The following is an 18491-nucleotide window of genomic DNA, read 5'->3' as shown; positions in this document are numbered from 1 at the left end:
TCCCTGGAGGCTGAGCTTGTCCTCTATGGGCCTTTGGATCTCTTCCATGCTCCCATCTGGTCCTCCCCTCTTCCTGTGTCTTCAGGCCCTCTTCCTCTCCGTCTTGCCTTTTGATCATTTTTCTCATTTCTTGCAGAGGCCCCTCCCTCCTGGAGATGGGCTGAGCTGCCCTCCCCTGTGAACCTGCTTTCTCTCCTCTCCAGGAGGTGCAGAGGGGACTCCAAGACCGTGGCCAGAACCAGACCCAGAGGCCCTTCTTCCTGAACGTGGTCCAGGCTGTGTCCCAGGAGGGGGCCTGTGTGTACGCCGTCTCGGACCTGAGGAAGAGTGGGGAGGCCGCAGGCTACTAAGACACTGCTCTGCCCAGAGCTGAAGTCTGGCCCCACCATGAGTCCTGTGTCCAGGCCGGACATGGTTGGGGGACCAACTACTCCGGCAGGATCTGGACCCCTGGCAGGGGAGTCCAGCTGAGAGTGGAAGAGGTGGCAGGGACCAGCTGGGCAGATGAGAGGCTGAGCCTCATCCCTAACCCCCTTTCCCAGAGCCCCTGGTGGCCCTGAACTGGCCCCTCTATCCCTCCGCAGGCCTCTTGCCTGGGGCCACTCTCCCACCCTCTCGATCTGTATATCCTCCAGTCCAAGATTAAAGAAGAGGCGGACTGTGGCCTGATTCCATGGTTCTAAGTGGGGAGGGGACCCTCGGACAGTGCACAGAGGGGTGCATGCACCAGGCTCCTATGGTTCTCCACATTCCACCACCATGGAGGTGGGGAAACTGATGCTCGCAGACCAACCGAACCTCAGCCAGGCCACACCTGGACAGAGACAAGCACCACCTCTGCCCCCCAACACCTCACCACTCTGGTGGCCAGGACTCAGCAGCGTGACTGGCCCCAGACCTGAGAGCTGGTTAACTGAAAAATCACACAATTCACAAATTTGGAAAAGAGACTTTTTTCTTTCTTCTTTCCTTTCATTTTTTCTTTCTTTCTTTTTTCTTTGAGACAGGGTCTTGCTCTGTCATTCAGGCTGGAGTGCAGTGGTGCAATCACGGCTCACTGCACCCTCAACCTCCTGGGCTCAAGCCATCCTCCTGCCTCAGCCTCCCAAGTAGCTGGGACTACGGGTGTGCAATACCACACCTGGCCAATTTTTAAAGTTTTTTTGTAGAGACAGGGTCTCGCTATGTTGCCCAGGCTGGTCTTGAACTCCTGGTCTCAAGCCATCCTCCCTCCTCGGCCTTCCAAAGTGCTGGGATTAAGGTGTGAGCCACTATGCCCGACAAGACTTTCTTTTTTTTTTTTCCTTCAACTTGTGTTTTGAGTTCAGGGGCCCATACGTAGGATGTGCAGGTTTGTTACATAGATAAACATGTGCCTTGGTGGTTTGTTGCAGAGATCAACCCATCACCTAGGTATTAAGCTCAGCATCCATTAGCTATTCTTCCTGAAGCTCTCCCCCATCCCTCAACTTTGTTTCTTTTTTTTTTTTTTTTTCTTTGAAACAAAGTCTCACTCTGTTGCCCAGGCGGGAGTGCAGTGGCAAAATCTCAGCTCACTGCAACTTCTGCCTCCCAGCTTCAAGCGATTCTCCTGCCTCAGCCTCCTGAGTAGCTGGGATTACAGGTGCGTGCCACCACACTCGGCTCATTTTGTATTTTTTGTGGAGATGGGGTTTCACCATGTAGCCAGGTTCATCTTGAAATCCTGACTTCAAGTGATCCGCCTGCCTTGTCCTCCCAAAGTGCTGGGATTACAGGTGTGAGCCACAGTGGCAACTTTATTTTTCATAAAGGGTTACAGACTGCAGGGTGGCCATCCGCCACTTTCAAAAGCATAGCCTCTGGCAGAGACCAGAGACAGGCACTTCTTTTTTTTTTCGAGATGGAGTCTCACTCTGTTGCCCAGGCTGGAGTGCAGTGGCACGATCTCGGCTCACTGCAAGCTCCACCTCCCAGGTTCACGCCATTCTCCTGCCTCAGCCTCCTGAGTAGCTGGGACTGCAGGCACCCGCCACCACGCCCGGCTAATTTTTTTTGTATTTTTAGTAGAGACAGGGTTTCACTGTGTTAGCCAGGATGGTCTCGATCTCCTGACCTCGTGATCCGGAGATAGGCACTTCTAAGGAGGAGAGGTTGGGGCAGGAGCTGTATGCTGAAGGGGTTGGCTAAACATACATATTCAACAGGTTACAGGGAGAGCTATGAATATTCATGAAGGCAGTCTTGACACATGTGTATTGAACGAACATGCATGTAACATAGGACTCATGTTTGCTGTAGGATGAAGACGGTGGAGACTTAACATTAAAATGTATTACAAGGTCAGGCACGGTGGCTCACGCCTATAATCCTAGCACTTTGTGGAGCCGAGGCGGGTGGATCACATGAGGTCAGGAGTTCAAGAGCAGCCTGGCCAACATGGTGAAACCCCAACTCTACTAAAAATATAAAAATTAGCCGGGCACAGTGGCGGGCACCTGTAATCCCAGCTACTTGGGAGGCCAAGGCAGAAGAATTGCTTGAACTCAGGAGGCGGAGGTTGCAGTGAGCCAAGATGGTGCCACTGGACTCCAGCCTGGGCAACAGAATGAGACTCCATCTCAATAAAATAAATAAAATAAAATAAAATGTATTACAATTAGGCCCCATCTGTCAAAACATCTTTTCAGGGCCTGAAGGCCTGCAAGTGAGCAACTTCTGAAAACCAGCCACAGCCAGTTCACGGTCAATGGTCTCTTATCAGGAGAAAGTTACTGAAATCGGTCTCTTGTCCAGTCGGAGCTATAGTTATGCCTGGAAAAACAGGGGGTCGATAAGTCGGCATCCGTGAGCTGGATGAGCTGCAAAGTGTATTAATGTTGCTTCAGGCCAGTGCTTGTTGCTCCTGGAGGAAAAGGAAAGCCTCATTGCTGTTAGAACACAGTTTATTCTTTAAGTGCAGGGTCCATGAATTAACCCCTGCCTGGCTTGGCCTTGGGTCCTCTTTATAATTTGGTATCTTGTTGCCACAGAGTCTGTTCTGTCATTTTTTTTTGAGACAGGGTCTGGCTCTGTCACCCAGGCTGGAATGCAGTGGCATGATCTTGGCTCACTGCAGCCTTCGTCTCCCTGGCTTAAGCCATCTTCTCAACTCAGCCTCTCAGGTAGCTGGGACTACAGGCACAAACCACCATGCACGCTGCCGTGCTCAGCTAATTTTTTTTTTTTTTGAGACAGGGTCTCACTTTATCACCCAGGCTGGTGTGAAGTGGTGCAGTCTCAGCCCACTGCAGCCTCGACCTCCTGGGCTCAAGCAATCCTCCCACCTCAGGCCCCCAAGTAGCTGGGAGTACAGGTGTGTGTCACCACATCCGGCTGATTTTTTGCTTTTTTTGTAAAGATGGGGTTTCACCATGTTGCCCAGGCTGGTCTCAAACTCCTGGCTTCAAGCAATCTTCCTGCTTCGGCCTCCCAAAGTGCTGGGATTACAGGTGTGAGTCACTGCGCTTGGTCCTCATCCATGTTTCGAATGAAATGATTCTTTGTTGTGGGGGGCTGTCCCCACACTGTAGGATGTTGAGCAGCATCCCGTGCCTCAGCTTGTGTGATGCAGTAGCACTCCCCACTGCACACACCCACTCATGACAACCAAAACTGTCTCAAGACAGTGCCACATCCCCCTGGTTGAGAATGGCCGCTCTAAACCAACAGGCCCCTAACTTCCATAAATAGCTTTGCCAGCTGCAGGGTGGGTACGTGGTGCTCTCTGGGGATCTCGCTAGAGGGATCTGGGACTCCTGCGCCTCACTGGTTCCTGGCAACATCGGCTGTTCCTCCATCACCCCAAATGTGCCACAGAGGTTGTTTTAGTCTGCCTGGGCTGCCATAACAAAAATACTGGAAAGTGGGTGGCTTATAGCATTTTCCAGAAATTTATTGCTCACAGCTCTGGAGGCTGGGAAGTCCAAGATCAAGGTACTGGCAGATTTGATGTCCTGTGAGGGCCCATGTCCTCATACATGGCACCTTCTAACTGACATAGTGGAAGATGCTAGCTAGCTCTCTGGGGTCTCTTTTATTTAATTACTTTAGAGACAGGGTCTCACTCTGTCACCAAGGCTGGAGTACAATGGCGTGATCATAGCTCACTCCTGTACCCAAGAGATCTTCCTGCCTCAGCCTCCTCAGTAGCTGGGACTGTAGGTGCAGCCCACTATGCCTGGCTTCTGGGGTCTCTTTTATAGGGCACTAATCCCATTCATGAGGGCTCTACCCTCATGACCTAACCACATCCCAAAGGCCCCACCTGCTAACGCTATCACATTGGTGATTAGCTTTCAACATGTGAATTTTGGGGGCATAGTGGGTCCACCTGGATGGTCCAGGATAATCTCCCCATCTCAAAAAATTGAATCACATCTTCAAAGTCACTTTTGCCATATAAGGTCTAATCTTGGGTTCTAGGGATTGGGATGTGGATATATTTGGAGGTTGTATGTGGGAGAGGGGCTGGATGGGGCTAATTCCTAATCTGGGCTTGACTGCATGGCTGGAAGAGGTGGTCTGGCAGACTAGGAGGAAGGTCTGGGAGCAAAACGTGGCTCACTTTGAGATGAGGGGGCCAAGCCGGCCCACCACTTGGGCAGACCTGCCATCATCACCAACTCTCGTGGGCCGCTGCCAGAATTCAGGCAGATGCGAGACCACCAGCTTCTCCTGCGATCTGGCTTTGGGAGGCAGTGGAAGACAGATCTTTGAAAGCAGCACAGCTGGGTCAGGGGTCCAGGGAGCAGAACTGGTGGGTTTAGAGACAAGGGAGTCTCTGGAGTGCTTCAGTGTGGTGGGATCCAGAGGCCGAACTCACACCGTCAGGGCCCTCTGTGTGGTAGCCTCCTGCTAGATAGGCTCCCAGGCCATGATCTCAATGGCTTCAGCTGAACTTCATGCCCTGCAGGGTGACAGAGCTTCTCCCCTTGCAGTTTAACCAAAGTCCCAGATCCAGCTCTCAATGGGGCCCCTCTGAGCAGTCTTCATGGGCAGGGGAGGGCTGAGGAGAAGTGGTTGGCTCAGGTCTGTGGGGCCACCTTGAGAGCTGTTGGTAGCAGCCACCTGTCCCAAACCCTGTGGACCAAAAAGGAAAAGGGAACCAAAGGAGGAGAAGGCTGCTAGGCACAAACCTCAGGTGCCCCACGGTGGGAACCTGGCTCTGTGCTCCCAGACCACACCTGCGCCTGGGCCGGGGTGCTGGGAGGCTGCCTGGAGCTTGCTTGGGAAGGCCTGGCCAGTCTGTCCCATCAGTGCCTCCCAGTGGCACCCAAAGAGCATGATAACTTTGTCCCTGTGTGTCGGGGAGAGGAAAAGGGGCTCCTGTTCCCCCCAGCAGGGGTGCAACCCTGGCTCTGTGGTGCCTGATTCTGACTCACCTGCAGAGTGAGGGTGCACTCCCTGGACCCTTGGCCACCCTGGGACTGCCACCCACCTGAGAAGGCTCATTCACTACTTGTGAACTGATGGATCTCCATGTCGGCTTTGGCCGAGCTGTCTGGAGTCTCAGACCCACATACCCGAGCAACCACCTCCAGAGCATCTGGACAAGGTGCACAGGCACCTTGGACTCAAAGTGCCAAATGGAAGTCGGCCCTGAGGCAGCTGGAAGCTCTGCGGTGCCTGCCTCGCCTCCCTCCTGTGCTACTCGTAGAACCCCCCCTCTTCCCTCCAGCTGTGTGGTTCAGCCCTGACTCCACCTCCTTTTCTCTTTTCCATCTTTTTGCTGCTGGCACCACCACAGTCTACTCCCCACTCCTAATGCAATAAGCTTTGGAAAATGCACATCTGACCCTGCCTGGAGGTAGTGCAGAGACTTCCTTGGTTCCTGAGGCCCTGGAGGAAGCCCATTCCTCTCCCTCCCTGCTCATCCCACCCTGGGAGACTTGCCCAGGCCCTGCCCCTACATCCATTCTGCACCACCAGCAGTGCCAGCCAGTGTGCATTCCCAGCCCAGCCAGAGACTCTTACAGCTGGCTTTTGAAACATCTTGTTACACAGAGGAAATCAATACCAAAAGGGCGACATCTTCAACTAACACTGTAATCAATACAGATCTGACCCTTCAGGATACAGCTAATGCAGGGCTCAGAGGAAAATTCATTTGCTTAAATATTACATAAAAAATAAGAATCAAAATAAATAGGCCAGGTGCGGTGGCTCATGCCTGCAATCCCAGCACTTTGGGAGGCCAAGGCAGGTGGATTACTTGAGGTCAGAAGTTCAAGACCAGCCTGGCTAACATGGTGAAACCCCGTCTCTACTAAAAATACAAAAAAATTAGCCAGGTGTGGTGGCGGGCACCTGTGATCGCAGTTGATTGGGAGGCTGAGGGAGGATAATTGCTTGAACCTGGGAGGCAGAGGTTGCAGTGAGCTGAGATCGTGCCACTGCACTCCAGCCTGGGTGATAGAGCGAGACTCTGTCTCAAAAACAAACAGGCCAGGCGCTGTGGCTCATGCCTGTAACCCCAGCACTTTGGGAGGCCAAGGCAGGCGGATCACGAGGTCAGGAGTTCAAGACCAGCCTGGCCAGCATGGTGAAACCCCATCTCTACTAAAAAAGAAAATTAGCCAGGCATGGTGGCATGTGCCTGTAGTCCCAGGTACTCGGGAGGTTGAGGCAGGAGAATCGCTTGAACCCGGGAGGTGGAGGTTGCAATGAGCCGAGATTGTGCCACTGCACTCCAGCCTGGGTGACAGAACGAGACTCGGTCTGAAAAACAAACGAACAAACAAACCAACAAAAATAAATAAAGTATATTATTTAAGAAGTTAGTAAAGTAGGCTGGGCATGGTGGCTCACACTTGTAATCCCAACACTTTGGGAGGCTGAGGCAGGCCAATCATTTGACGTCAGGAGTTTGAGATCAGCCTGACCAACATGGTGAAATCCCATCTCTACTAAAAATACAAACATTAGCCAGGCATGGTGGCGGGCACCTGTAATCCCATTTATTCAAGAGGCTGAGGCAGGAGAATCACCTGAACCCAGCAGGCAGAGGTTTCGGCGAGCCGAGATCATGCCACTTTACTACAACCTGGGCGACAGAGCGAGACTTCATCACAAAAAAAAAAAAAAAAAAAGAATAAAAAAGTCAGTAAAGGAAAAATAAAGAAAGCGAAAGAACTCAGGAACAACTGAAGCAGAAACTGATAAATTTGAAATCAGAATAATAGGTCTTTGAAAAAAAAAAGATAGGCTATTAGCTAGTGAATTGGTACAAATGAATACACAAAATAAGAAATGAGAATGAAGAAATAATCACATCTATGGGGGAACTTAAAAGATTACTCATCTTTATTTTAATAAATTTGAAAACTTGGACATAATAAAAGCCTTTCTAGGACAATATAAATGGAGTTGAGTTGCAATACTTAGGACATACTTAGGCTAAAAACAATGTCATTTATCTGACATTCAGATTTAATTGGGCATCCTATATTTTTATTTATTTATTTATTTATTTATTTATTTTTCTGAGATGGAGTCTCACTCTGTCACCCAGGCTGGAGTGCAGTGGTGCAATCTTGGCTCACTGCAACCTCCGCCTCCCAGGTTCAAGGGATTCTTGTGCCTCAGCCTCCCGAGTAAATGGGATTACAAGCACCCGCCACTGCATCTGGCTAATTTTTGTATTTTTAGTAGAGACAAGGTTTCACCACGTTGGCCAGGCTGGTCTCGAACTCCTAACCTCAAATGATCTGCCGGCCTCAGCTTCCCAAAGTGCTGGGATTACAGGTGTGAGCCACCGTGCCCGGCCGGCATCCTATATTTTTATATTCTAACTCTGGCAACCTTAAATATAAGTGACAAATGAAACCAAAAATAACGGGCAAAGGTCTAAACACATCAGTGATCATAAAAAGGAATTGAGAACATTGCCAGAACACTGTCCTGCCTTAAACACTCTTCTGGAAAGTTCCACAGGTTAAGTGTGTCGTGTCGTCAGGACCTGAGATCTCTTCTGCCAATTAAGCTCCCACACCATAGAATAAGGAGGAAAATTTGCACGTCTGCTTTATGAAGCCAGCGTAGCACTGACCCCAAACCTGGCAAAGAAAACCGCAGACTAATTGTGTTTATGATGCAAAGCAAAATCCTAACAAAATTGGAGAATATATAATTTAAAAAGAGAATCCAGTAGTACATTAAAAAGAACAACATGACTGACCTACCCTAGTGGAGCCAACGCTAATATTGCAAGGAAGATCTTCTCAGTATGTCCCTGACCGTGACTCTTAGCTCTTACCTTTCACCAGAGGAGAAAAAAATCACTCCATCGAGACTGAAGACGCATTTGACAATATTTAACACCCATTCTTTTTTTTTTTTTTTTTAAAGACAAGGTCTCACTCTGTTGCCCATGCTGGAGTGGAGTGGTGCGATCACAGCTCACTGCAGCCTTGACCTCCTAGGCTCAAGAGATCCTCCTGCCTCAGCTTTTGTTTTGTTTTGTGTGGGGAAAAGCAAGAGAGATCAGATTGTCACTGTGTGTGTGTAGAAAGAAGTAGACATGGGAGACTCCATTTTGTTATGTACTAAGAAAAATTCTTCTGCCTTGAGATTCTGTGACCTTACCCCCAACCCCGTGCTCTCTGAAACATGTGCTGTGTCAAACTCAGGGTTAAATGGATTAAGGGCGGTGCAAGATGTGCTTTGTTAAACAGATGCTTGAAGGCAGCATGCTCCTTAAGAGTCATCACCACTCCCTAATCTCAAGTAACCAGGGACACAAAAACTGCGGAAGGCTGCAGGGTCCTCTGCCTAGGAAAGCCAGGTATTGTCCAAGGTTTCTCCCCATGTGATAGTCTGAAATATGGCCTCGTGGGAAGGGAAAGACCTGACCGTCCCCCAGCCCGACACCCGTAAAGGGTCTGTGCTGAGGAGGATTAGTATAAGAGGAAGGCATGCCTCTTGCAGTTGAGACAAGAGGAAGGCATCTGTCTCCTGCCCGTCCCTGGGCAATGGAATGTCTCAGTATAAAACCCGATTGTATATTCCATTTACTGAGATAGGGAAAAACCGCCTTAGGGCTGGAGGTGGGACCTGCAGGCAGCAACACTGCTTTGTAAAGCATTAAGATGTTTATGTGTATGCATATCTAAAAGCACAGCACTTAATCCTTTACCTTGTCTATGATGCAAAGACCTTTGTTCACGTGTTTGTCTGCTGACCCTCTCCCCACAATTGTCTTGTGACCCTGACACATCCCCCTCTCGGAGAAACACCCACGAATGATCAATAAATACTAAGGTAACTCAGAGGCTGGCGGGATCCTCCATATGCTGAACGCTGGTTCCCCGGGTCCCCTTATTTCTCTATACTTTGTCTCTGTGTCTTTTTCTTTTCCAAGTCTCTCGTTCCACCTTACGAGAAACACCCACAAGTGTGGAGGGGCAACCCACCCCTTCAGTTTTGTTTTTGCTTTTTTTGAGACTGAGTTCTGCTCTTGTTGCCCAGGCTGGAGTGCAGTGGTGCGATCTCGGCTCATCGCAACCTCCACCTCCCGGGTTCAAGCGATTCTCCTACCTCGGCCACCCGAGTAGCTGGGATTACAGGCATGCGCCACCATGCCCAGCTAATTTTGTATTTTTAGTAGAGACAGGGTTTTACCATGTTGGTCAGTCTGGTCTCGAACTCCTGACCTCAGGTGATCCGCCCACCCTGGCCTTCCAAAGTGCTGGGATTACAGGCATGAGTCACCACGCCCAGCCTTTGCCTCAGCTTCTTGAGTAGCTGAAACTACAGGCACACATCACCATGCCCAGCTAATATTTTGTAGAGATGGCGTTTCACCATGTTGCCTAGGCTGATCCTCAATCCTGAGCTCAAATGATCCTCCCACCTTGGCCTCTCAAAGCGTTAGGATTATAGGTGTGAGCCACCGTGCCCAGCACATTAACACACATTTGTTTTTGTTGTTGTGTGTGTTTTTTTTTTTTTGAGATCGAGTTTCGCTCTTGTCCCCTAAGCTGGCGTGCAATGGTGCAATCTTGACTCCCTGCAGCCTCCGCCTCCCGGGTTCAAGTAACTCTCCTGCCTCAGCCTCCCAAGTAGCTGGGATTACAGGTGCCTTCCATCATGTCCAGCTAATTATTATATTTTTAGTAGAGACGGAGTTTCACCATGTTGGCCAGACTGGTCTCGAACTTCTGACCTCAGGTGATCCACCTGCCTCGGCCTCCCAAAGTGCTGGGATTACAGGCGTGAGACACTGCACCCAGCCATTAACACACATTCTTGATAAAAACAAACATTAAAAAAAAAAAACACTGAATAAAATGGGAATGGATGGACACGCCTTTGTGAGGACAAAAGTGACTGTATCTTAAATGCTAATTCACCATATAACTTCTAACTAACCCTGAGTCTGGGAATGCCTCCAAAATGTCTAGTTGATGTATTTTACTCATTATGCAGAAACACCTAATCACTGTACATTTCCTCCAAAATCACCCTCGATGCTGTTGCAGAAATCACAGGCTGTGACAACTGTGGCCACTTACACATTCCTAACAGGGTACATATATTTTCCCCAAGATATAAGTCCTGGGTCTGGGGATTTGCCATGTGCACGATTACTTGTCTTGTGGCTGCCCAAGACCATGCTTCTGTCTATAAGTTTCCCGTAATGAATTGTGCCACACCAACAAACTTGATTTGTCGGCCTCCTTCTTTGGTTTCTTGGCTCCTTCAGCATGTGGGGGTCTCTTTGCACATATGGTCCTTTCACAGAACTTCCCTTAACCCGAATATATATCTTAATACAACAGAAACAGCATGAGTTGGGCTGGGTGCTATTCTATTCCTTTACATGCGTTAATTTATGTAATTCTCTCCAGAAGGGGAGCTGTGATTATTCCAGTTTTATAGATGGGGAGACTAAAGTACTAACGTTCCAAATGTAAAAATTAGCTGGGCATGGTGGTGGGCGCCTGTAATCCCAGCTGCTTGGGAGGCTGAGGTGGGAGAATCACTTGAACCTGGGAGGTGGAGGTTGCAGTGAGTCGAGGTTGTGCCACTGCACTCCAGAGCAAGATTCTGTCTCAAAATAAACAAACAAACCAAAATGAAACCATATAAATATCACAAGAACACATGGGCAAATTTTGTTTATGTTCTTAGAGTGGGGCAGGCCTTTTTAGGCATGTCATAAAACCAAAAAGCCATAAAAGAAAAAAGCTAATAAATATGAACATGTAAAACTTAAAAATTTAAATTTAGTTTAATTTTTATTTTTATTTAAATATTAAAAGTTTTTTTGAGATGGAGTCTCACTCTGTTGCTCAGGCTGGAGTGCAGTGGCACAATCTCAGCTCACTGGAATCTCCGCCTCCCGGGTTCAAGCCATTCTCCTGCCTCAGCCTCCCAAGTAGTTGGGATTACAGGCGTCCACCACCACATCCGGCTAATTTTTGTATTTTTAGTAGAGGCAGGGTTTCACCATCTTGGTCAGGCTGGTCTCGAACTCCTGACCTCAGGTGATCCACCTGCCTCAGCCCCACAAAGTGTTGGGATTACAGGTGTGAGCCACCACCCCCAGCCAAAAATTTTTGATTTAAAAATAATTTTAAAAATAGAGATGGGGTTTTGCCATGTTGCTCAGGCTGGTCTCAAACTCCTGGATTGAAGCAATCCACCCACCTAAGCCTTTCAAAGTGCTGGGATCTCAGGTGTGAGCCACTGTGCCCAGCCTTCACTGGTCTTTTCAGATTTTTTTTTTTTTACATAAAGCTGAACACAATGGTTCCCACCTGTGATCTCAGCACTTTGGGTGCCTCAGGTAGGTGGATCACTTGAGCCAAGGAGTTTGAGACCAGCCTGAGCAACACAGTAAGATCTCATCTCTATTATCAACAACAACAACAACAACAAAAGACCAGTGAAAAACCTGGAGAAAAACAGTTTCAATACATGATGTGGGGCTGGTTTTTGAAATATTTAAATACTTAAATATTTAATATTAGAGACCAAGTATCCAGTAGAAATATGAACAGGGATGTGACTCATTGTTTGCAGAAAGAAAACTACAAATGGCTGTTTCAACAGACAAAAAGTTCTCAAGCCTACTCATAAATAAACATTGCCAATTCAAACAACAGTGAGATCCCACAGGGCCAGAGGAAGTGACTCCAAGCCCAGAACTTCCTCAGTGAATTCTCTGAAACCCTGATGAAAGAAAAAATACCAGTCTTACACAAACTTCCAGAGAACAGAAAAGAGGAAAGGTTGCTCAACGTCTTTGAAGAAGCTAGCATAACCTTGAAAGCAAAACCTGGCCAAAAAAATGTCAAGAAGGAAAAGTCTAGAGCTATTTGATTCATGAACAGAGATGCATAGCTCTTAAAACATGAAGAAACCAGGGTTTGAAAGGAAAAAAAACCCAGGGTTTGAAAGGAAAAAATATGCATCACCACCAATTTAGGTTTGTTCCAGGAATGCAAGATTGGCTGAACATTAGAAAATGAAGGCTCACACCTGTAATTCCAGCACTTTAGGAGGCTGAAGCCTGTGGATCGCTTGAGCCCAGAAGTTCGAGACCAGCCGAGCCAACATGGTAAAACCCTGTCTCTATCAGAAAATGCAAAAATTAGCTGGGCATGGTGGCATGCGCCTGTAGTCCCAGCTACTCGGGAGGCTGAGGTGGGGGGATCACTTGAGCCTGGGAGGTGGAAAGCTATAGTGAGCCATGATCACACCACTGCCCCCTAGCCTGGATGACAGGGCCTGACCCTGTCACAAAACAAACAAAGAAAAGAAAAAAGAAAATCAAGCAACACAATTCACCACACTCACAGAATAAAGAAGAAAAGTCACTCACCATCTCAGTAGATGCAGAAAAGCATTTGATAAAATTTGCCAACATTCAGTTACAATAAAAACTCTCAGCAACTAGGAATGAAAGGAAACTTCCTTAATCTGATAAATCGTGGCTACAAAAACCTACAGTAAATGTCATGCTTAAAGGTACAACATAAAAAGCCTCCCTTTTGAGATTGAAACCAAGCTAAGAATTATTTCATTATTTCCTTCCAGTATTACAGGGGAAGTTTTAGCCAATGTAATAAGGTGAGAAAAACAAAAGCCATAAAGGTTGGAAAGGAGGACATAAGACTGTCATTGACAGAGCAGGAGCATTGCCATCTTGGACAAGCACCATCATTTTAAAGTTCACCTTGATCAAAAACTGCCTAAATCCAAAGGGCATCAGCCTAATGGCTAAGGTCAGCATGACCATAAACCACAAATAACATCTCCAACCAGAAACATTCTAAAGCCCTCCCTGACCAGAGACGTGCCAGCCCCGAGATAACCTCCCCTCCGGCCAGAGAGACGTTAGCCCCAAGATAACCTCCCCTGGGACCAGAGACATTCCAACCCCCCCATAAACTTCTCCCCCACACAGAAACATTCCAAGCTTGTGATAAGCCCTCTAACCCTAAAAAACCAATAAATACTATTAGTATTAAAGACCAAGTATCCAGTAGAAATATGCACAGGGATGTGACTCACTGTTCACAGAAAGAAAACTACAAATGACTGTTTGTAAGAGAGAGTGCCCCTGACTGAAATCAGCCAGAAGCCCCTCTGGAGAATAAACCTGTCTTTGACTGTTGAGCCACTTTTCATGTTTCCTTCCTCTTTCTTTAACTCTTACAGTCATTATCTGTAGATACTCAAGAAACGGTTAGAAACAGGTGAATTGGGCCGGGGACGGTGGCTCAGTCCTGTAATCCCAGCACTTTGGGAGGCCGAGATGGGTGGATCACAAGGTCAGGAGATCGAGACGATCCTGGCTAACATGGTGAAACCCCGTCTCTACTAAAAATACAAAAAATTAGCCGGGCGCGGTGGCGGGTGCCTGTAGTCCCAGCTACTCAGGAGGCTGAGGCAGGAGAATGGTGTGAACCCAGGAGGCGGAGCTTGCAGTGAGCCGAGATCGCGCCACTGCACTCCAGCCTGGGCAACACAGCCAGACTCCGTCTCAAAAAAAATAAAAAAATAAAAAAATAAATAAAAATAAAATAAAATAAAGAAATAGGTGAATTGAGCAAGGTCATTGTAATACAGAAGTTATTAAAAATAATTTTTAGACAAATAATAAAGGTAAAGGTTCTCGGTAAAAATTTTCCTGTAATAAAAAACAACCCCCAAACCATCTCTTTTCTAACAAAAAAGGCAGCTCGAAGGGCGGGGCCAGCAAGCTTTAATATGCAAATGTCGGCCTTTAAAAACTGGGTTCACCCAATATGGCAATTCCCACCATCATCTCCTTGTCACCAGGTATCCCAAGTGTCATGGCCACCTCCAGATAACATCATGTGTTCAAAACATGGCAATCTGCATTTGCATATTAAAGGACTAAAGTAAAAGGGCCAGGTTTTTCACTGGCTGGGTAAATAACACACCTGGTCAAACCAATCCCCTGGGCCTTATGCAGATCAAACACCGACTCCTCCAGCATCCCAATAAAAGCAACCACTTTTCTGACTCACATGGGGTTTCTCTTTATTCAAATCCCCCTGCTCTGTCTCTGTAAGGGGAAGCTGTTTTCTTCTTCCTTCTTTCTTGCCTATTAAACATTTTGCTCCTTAAAACCACTCCACCAGCCTGACCAACATAGTGAAACCCCGTCTGTACTAAAAATACACATATTAGCCAGGTGTGGCAGCACATGTCTGTAATCCCAGCTACTCAGGAGGCTGAGCCAAGAGAACTGCTTGAAACTGGGAGGCGGAGGTTGCAGTGAGCTGAGATGGTGCCATCGCACTCCAGCCTGGGCAACAAGAGTGAAACTCCGTCTCAAAAAAATAAAAAGCTAAAAACAAACAAAAAACCATTCCACATGTGTCGGTGTCATTAATCCTATCAGTACGAAACCAAAACCCTGGTGTTCCTCCAGTCATCAAAGCCGCATCAATTGGAATCAAGGAATATATGCAAAAATCAATGTTATTTCTACGTACCAGCCATAAACAAAAAAACCTTTTTTGAAGTAAAATCGCTTGTAGTAGTGTGAATCAAAAAGCATCTGAAACAGGTCTCAATCAACTTAAGAGTTTATTTTGCCAAGGTTAAGGACAATGCCCAGGAGGGGAAAAAAAATGGAATCACAGAAGCAGCCTATGGTCTGTGCCTTTCCCCAAAGGTGACTTTGAGGGCTTCAAAATTTAAAAAAGAAGAGTGAGGTGAGAAGATTGCTTGAACCCAGGAGTTCAAGACCAGCCTGAGGAACATCGTGAAACCCCATCTCTACAAAAAAATGCAAAAATTGGCCAGATATGGTGGTGCATGCCTGCAGTCCCTGCTACTCAGCAGGCTGAAGCACAAGGATCGATTGAGCCCAGGAGGTCCAGGCTACTGTGAGCCATGATTGCCCCACTGTACTCCACCCTGGGTGACAGAGCAAGACCCAGTCTCTCTCTCTCTCTCTCTCTCTCTATATATATATAGCTCAATTCACCTATTTCTAACAGTTTCTCGAGTGTCTACAGATAATGACTATAAGAGTTAAAGAAAGAGGAAGGAAACATGAAAAGTGGCTCAACAGTTAAAGACAGGTTTATTCTAGAGAATAAACCTGAGAGGGGCTTCTGGCTGATTTCAGTTGGGTGCTCTTTCTTACAAACAGCCACATAGAGAGAGAGAGAGAGAGAGAGAGAGAAAGAAAGCACAAAGGAGCAGGTAGGGGAAGAGTAAATTACGTATTCCTCTTGCATTACCAGAAAGAGGTGCCAATCCAGACCCCAAAGAAGGTTCTTGGATCTCCAGCAAGAAAGAATTCAGGGCAAGTCCATAGCAAGTTTATTAAGAAAGTAAAGGAATAAAAGAATGGCTACTCCATAGACAGAGCCGCGTGGAGGGCAGCTGGTTGCCCATTTTTATGGTTATTTTTTATTATATGTGAAACAAGGGATAGATTATTTATGCCTCCCCTTTTTAGACCACATAGGTTAACTTCCTGACATTGCCACAGCATTTGTAAACTGTCATGGCGCCAGTGAGAGTGTAGTAGTGAGGAAGACCTGAGGTCACTCTCGTTGCCATCTTGGTTTTGGTGGGTTTTAGCTGGCTTCTTTACTGCAACCTGTTTTATCAGCAAGGTCTTTATGACGTGTATCTTGTGCCGACTTCCTATCTCATCCTGTGACTAAGAATGACTTGACCTCTTGGGAATGCAGCCCAGTAGGTCTCATCCTCATTTTACCCAGCCCCTATTCAAGATGGAGTTGCTCTGGTTCACACGCCTCTGATACTTGTGCTCAGTAAATCAGTAAATCAGCACTTTACACAAGATTAGGTGAACATCGAGTGGAGATATTGAACTCAAGATAAGGTAAACATAGACTGGAGGTATTGAACCTTTTTTTTTTTTTTTTTTTTGAGACAGAGTCTCACTCCTTCACCCAGGCTGGAGAGCAGTGGTGCTATCTTGGCTCACTGCATCCTCTGCCTCCTGGGTTCAAGCGATTCTCCTACCTTAGCCTCCCGAGTAGCTGGGATTACAGGAACAAGCCACCACTCCTGGCTAATTTTTGTATTTTCAGTAGAGATGGGGTTTCACCATATTGGCCAGGCTGGTCTCAAACCCCTGAACTCAGATATGCCCACCTCTGCCTCCCAAAGTGCCGGGATCACAGCCGTGTGCCATGCACCCAGTCAGATTTGGGCATTGTTGTTGGTGGTGATGGTGGTGTTTTGAGACACTCTGTCACCCAGGCTGGAGTGCAGTGGCACAATTTTGGCTCACAGCAACCTCCACCTCCTGGGTTCAAGCGATTCTCCTGCCTCAGCCTCCCAAGTAGCTGGGATTACAGGCGCCTACCACCACGCCTGGCTACTTTTTTTTGTATTTTTAGTCGAGATGGGATTTCACCATGTTCGCCAGGCTGGTCTCGAACCCCTGACCTCAGGTAATCAACCCACCTTGGCCTCTCAAAGTGCTGGGATTACAGGCGTGAGCCAGCACGCCCAGCTGAGCCTGGAACCTTTTATCTGTAGCTATCTGCTTAGGAACAAAGGGAAACGTAGCTGCTTGCATGGCTCAGCATTCAACTTAATTTTTTTTTGGTATAATGAACTGGGGTCCTGAGTTTTTATTTTCCTTTCACAATAGCATAAAAAAGTTAAAAACCTAGATGTAAAACTAACAAAGATATGCAAGACTTCTGCACTAACCACTGCAAAGCATAATTGAGAGAAATTAAGGAAAACCTAAATAAACAGAGGGTATACTCCATTTCTCGCCACATTCATACCCTGATTTGTAACCGGCAAAAGGGTCCGCTGCTCACTTGTAAAAAGAAGCCCATATAACAAGAGTGAGGTGTGATAAGAAGAGAGAGTGAGATGTGATTATCCATGCTAGCAAGGGAGGAGTGAGTGTAATTCTTTCCAAAAATTTACACTCTTCAGTTTGTGGAGAGAATGCAGGTGTTTTTGTTTGTTTTTTGAGAGGGAGTCTCGCTCTGTCACCCAGGCCGGAGTGCAGTAGCACGATTTCTGCTCATTGCAAGCTCTGCCTCCTGGGTTCATGCCATTCCCCTGCCTCAGCCTCCTGAGTAGCTGGGACTACAGGTGCCCGCCACCACGCCTGGCTAATTTTTTTTTTTTTGTATTTTCAGTAGAGACGGGGTTTCACCGTGTTAGCCAGGATGGTCTCGATCTCCTGGCCTCGTGATCTGCCTCGGCCTCCCAAAATCCTAGGATTACAGGCGTGAGCCACTGCGCCCGGCCCCGAATGCAGGGGTATTTTAAGAGAGGATTTGGAATGCAGAAAAGGCAGAGGGGCTGGGAGGTATCAGGTGGCGTGACTCACTCCAATGGCTTGTCTTGAATTATTGTTTCATCTGGTGAAAGGGCCGGTGCTGTCATGGCTAGAGGTGTCTGGTCCGTATCAGGATCTGGCCTCTGAAGCTTCTAAGGAAATATATGACCAGATAAGTGAGTGTGGTGTGTTCTTAGCAAGCAGCTAGGTAAGTAAATAGTGCATAAGGCATGGGGGCATAGAATGGGAAAAGAGGCCAGGTGCGGTGGGTCATGCCTGTAATCCCAGCACTTTGGAAGGCCAAGGTGTTGCAGGCTGCACATCTGAAGCCTGTTAACAATACTGTGATCAATCAAGCAGCTGACCAATCATTACCTCCTCCTCCCAGCTCTTTCTACCCAATAAAAGTGAAGGACTCTAGAAGCTCAGGGCTGCCTTTGCTTACTAGAAGCAAGGAGCCCCCGACTCCCTCTTTAAAAAATCCTTTTGTCTTTGTTTTCATTTCTATGTTCATCCCCCTTCGTTCATTCCCGTAGTAACCGTCACACCAAGGCGGCTAGAACACTTGAGGACAGGAGTTCGAGACCAGCCTGGCCAACATGGCGAAACCCCGCCTCTACAAAAAATTAGTTGGGCGTGGTGACGTGAGCCTGTAATCCCAGCTACTCAAGAGGCTGAGGCAGGAGGATCGCTTGAG

General features: G+C 47.5%; 1 protein-coding gene across 12 annotated transcripts in view; it reads left to right on the top strand.

Annotated features, from left to right (window-relative positions):
- GGT5 (gamma-glutamyltransferase 5) overlaps positions 1-663 on the top strand; it is a 29096-nt gene extending 28433 nt beyond the window's left edge. For all 12 annotated transcript variants that reach the window (XM_034948626.4, XM_034948624.4, XM_055105862.3 and 9 more), the window contains one exon: positions 204-663. In XM_034948626.4, the coding sequence (XP_034804517.1) occupies positions 204-350 (147 nt within the window). In that variant the 3' untranslated portion in view covers positions 351-663. The remainder of the gene's footprint in view (positions 1-203) is intronic.
- Positions 664-18491: the final 17828 nt, after the last annotated feature.

This window comes from Pan paniscus, chromosome 23 (assembly GCF_029289425.2).
Source record: "Pan paniscus chromosome 23, NHGRI_mPanPan1-v2.0_pri, whole genome shotgun sequence".
NCBI classification, from domain to species: Eukaryota; Metazoa; Chordata; class Mammalia; order Primates; family Hominidae; genus Pan; species Pan paniscus.
The sequence above is the reverse complement of the archived record's forward strand: the minus strand, read 5'-3'. Positions and strand labels throughout refer to the sequence as shown.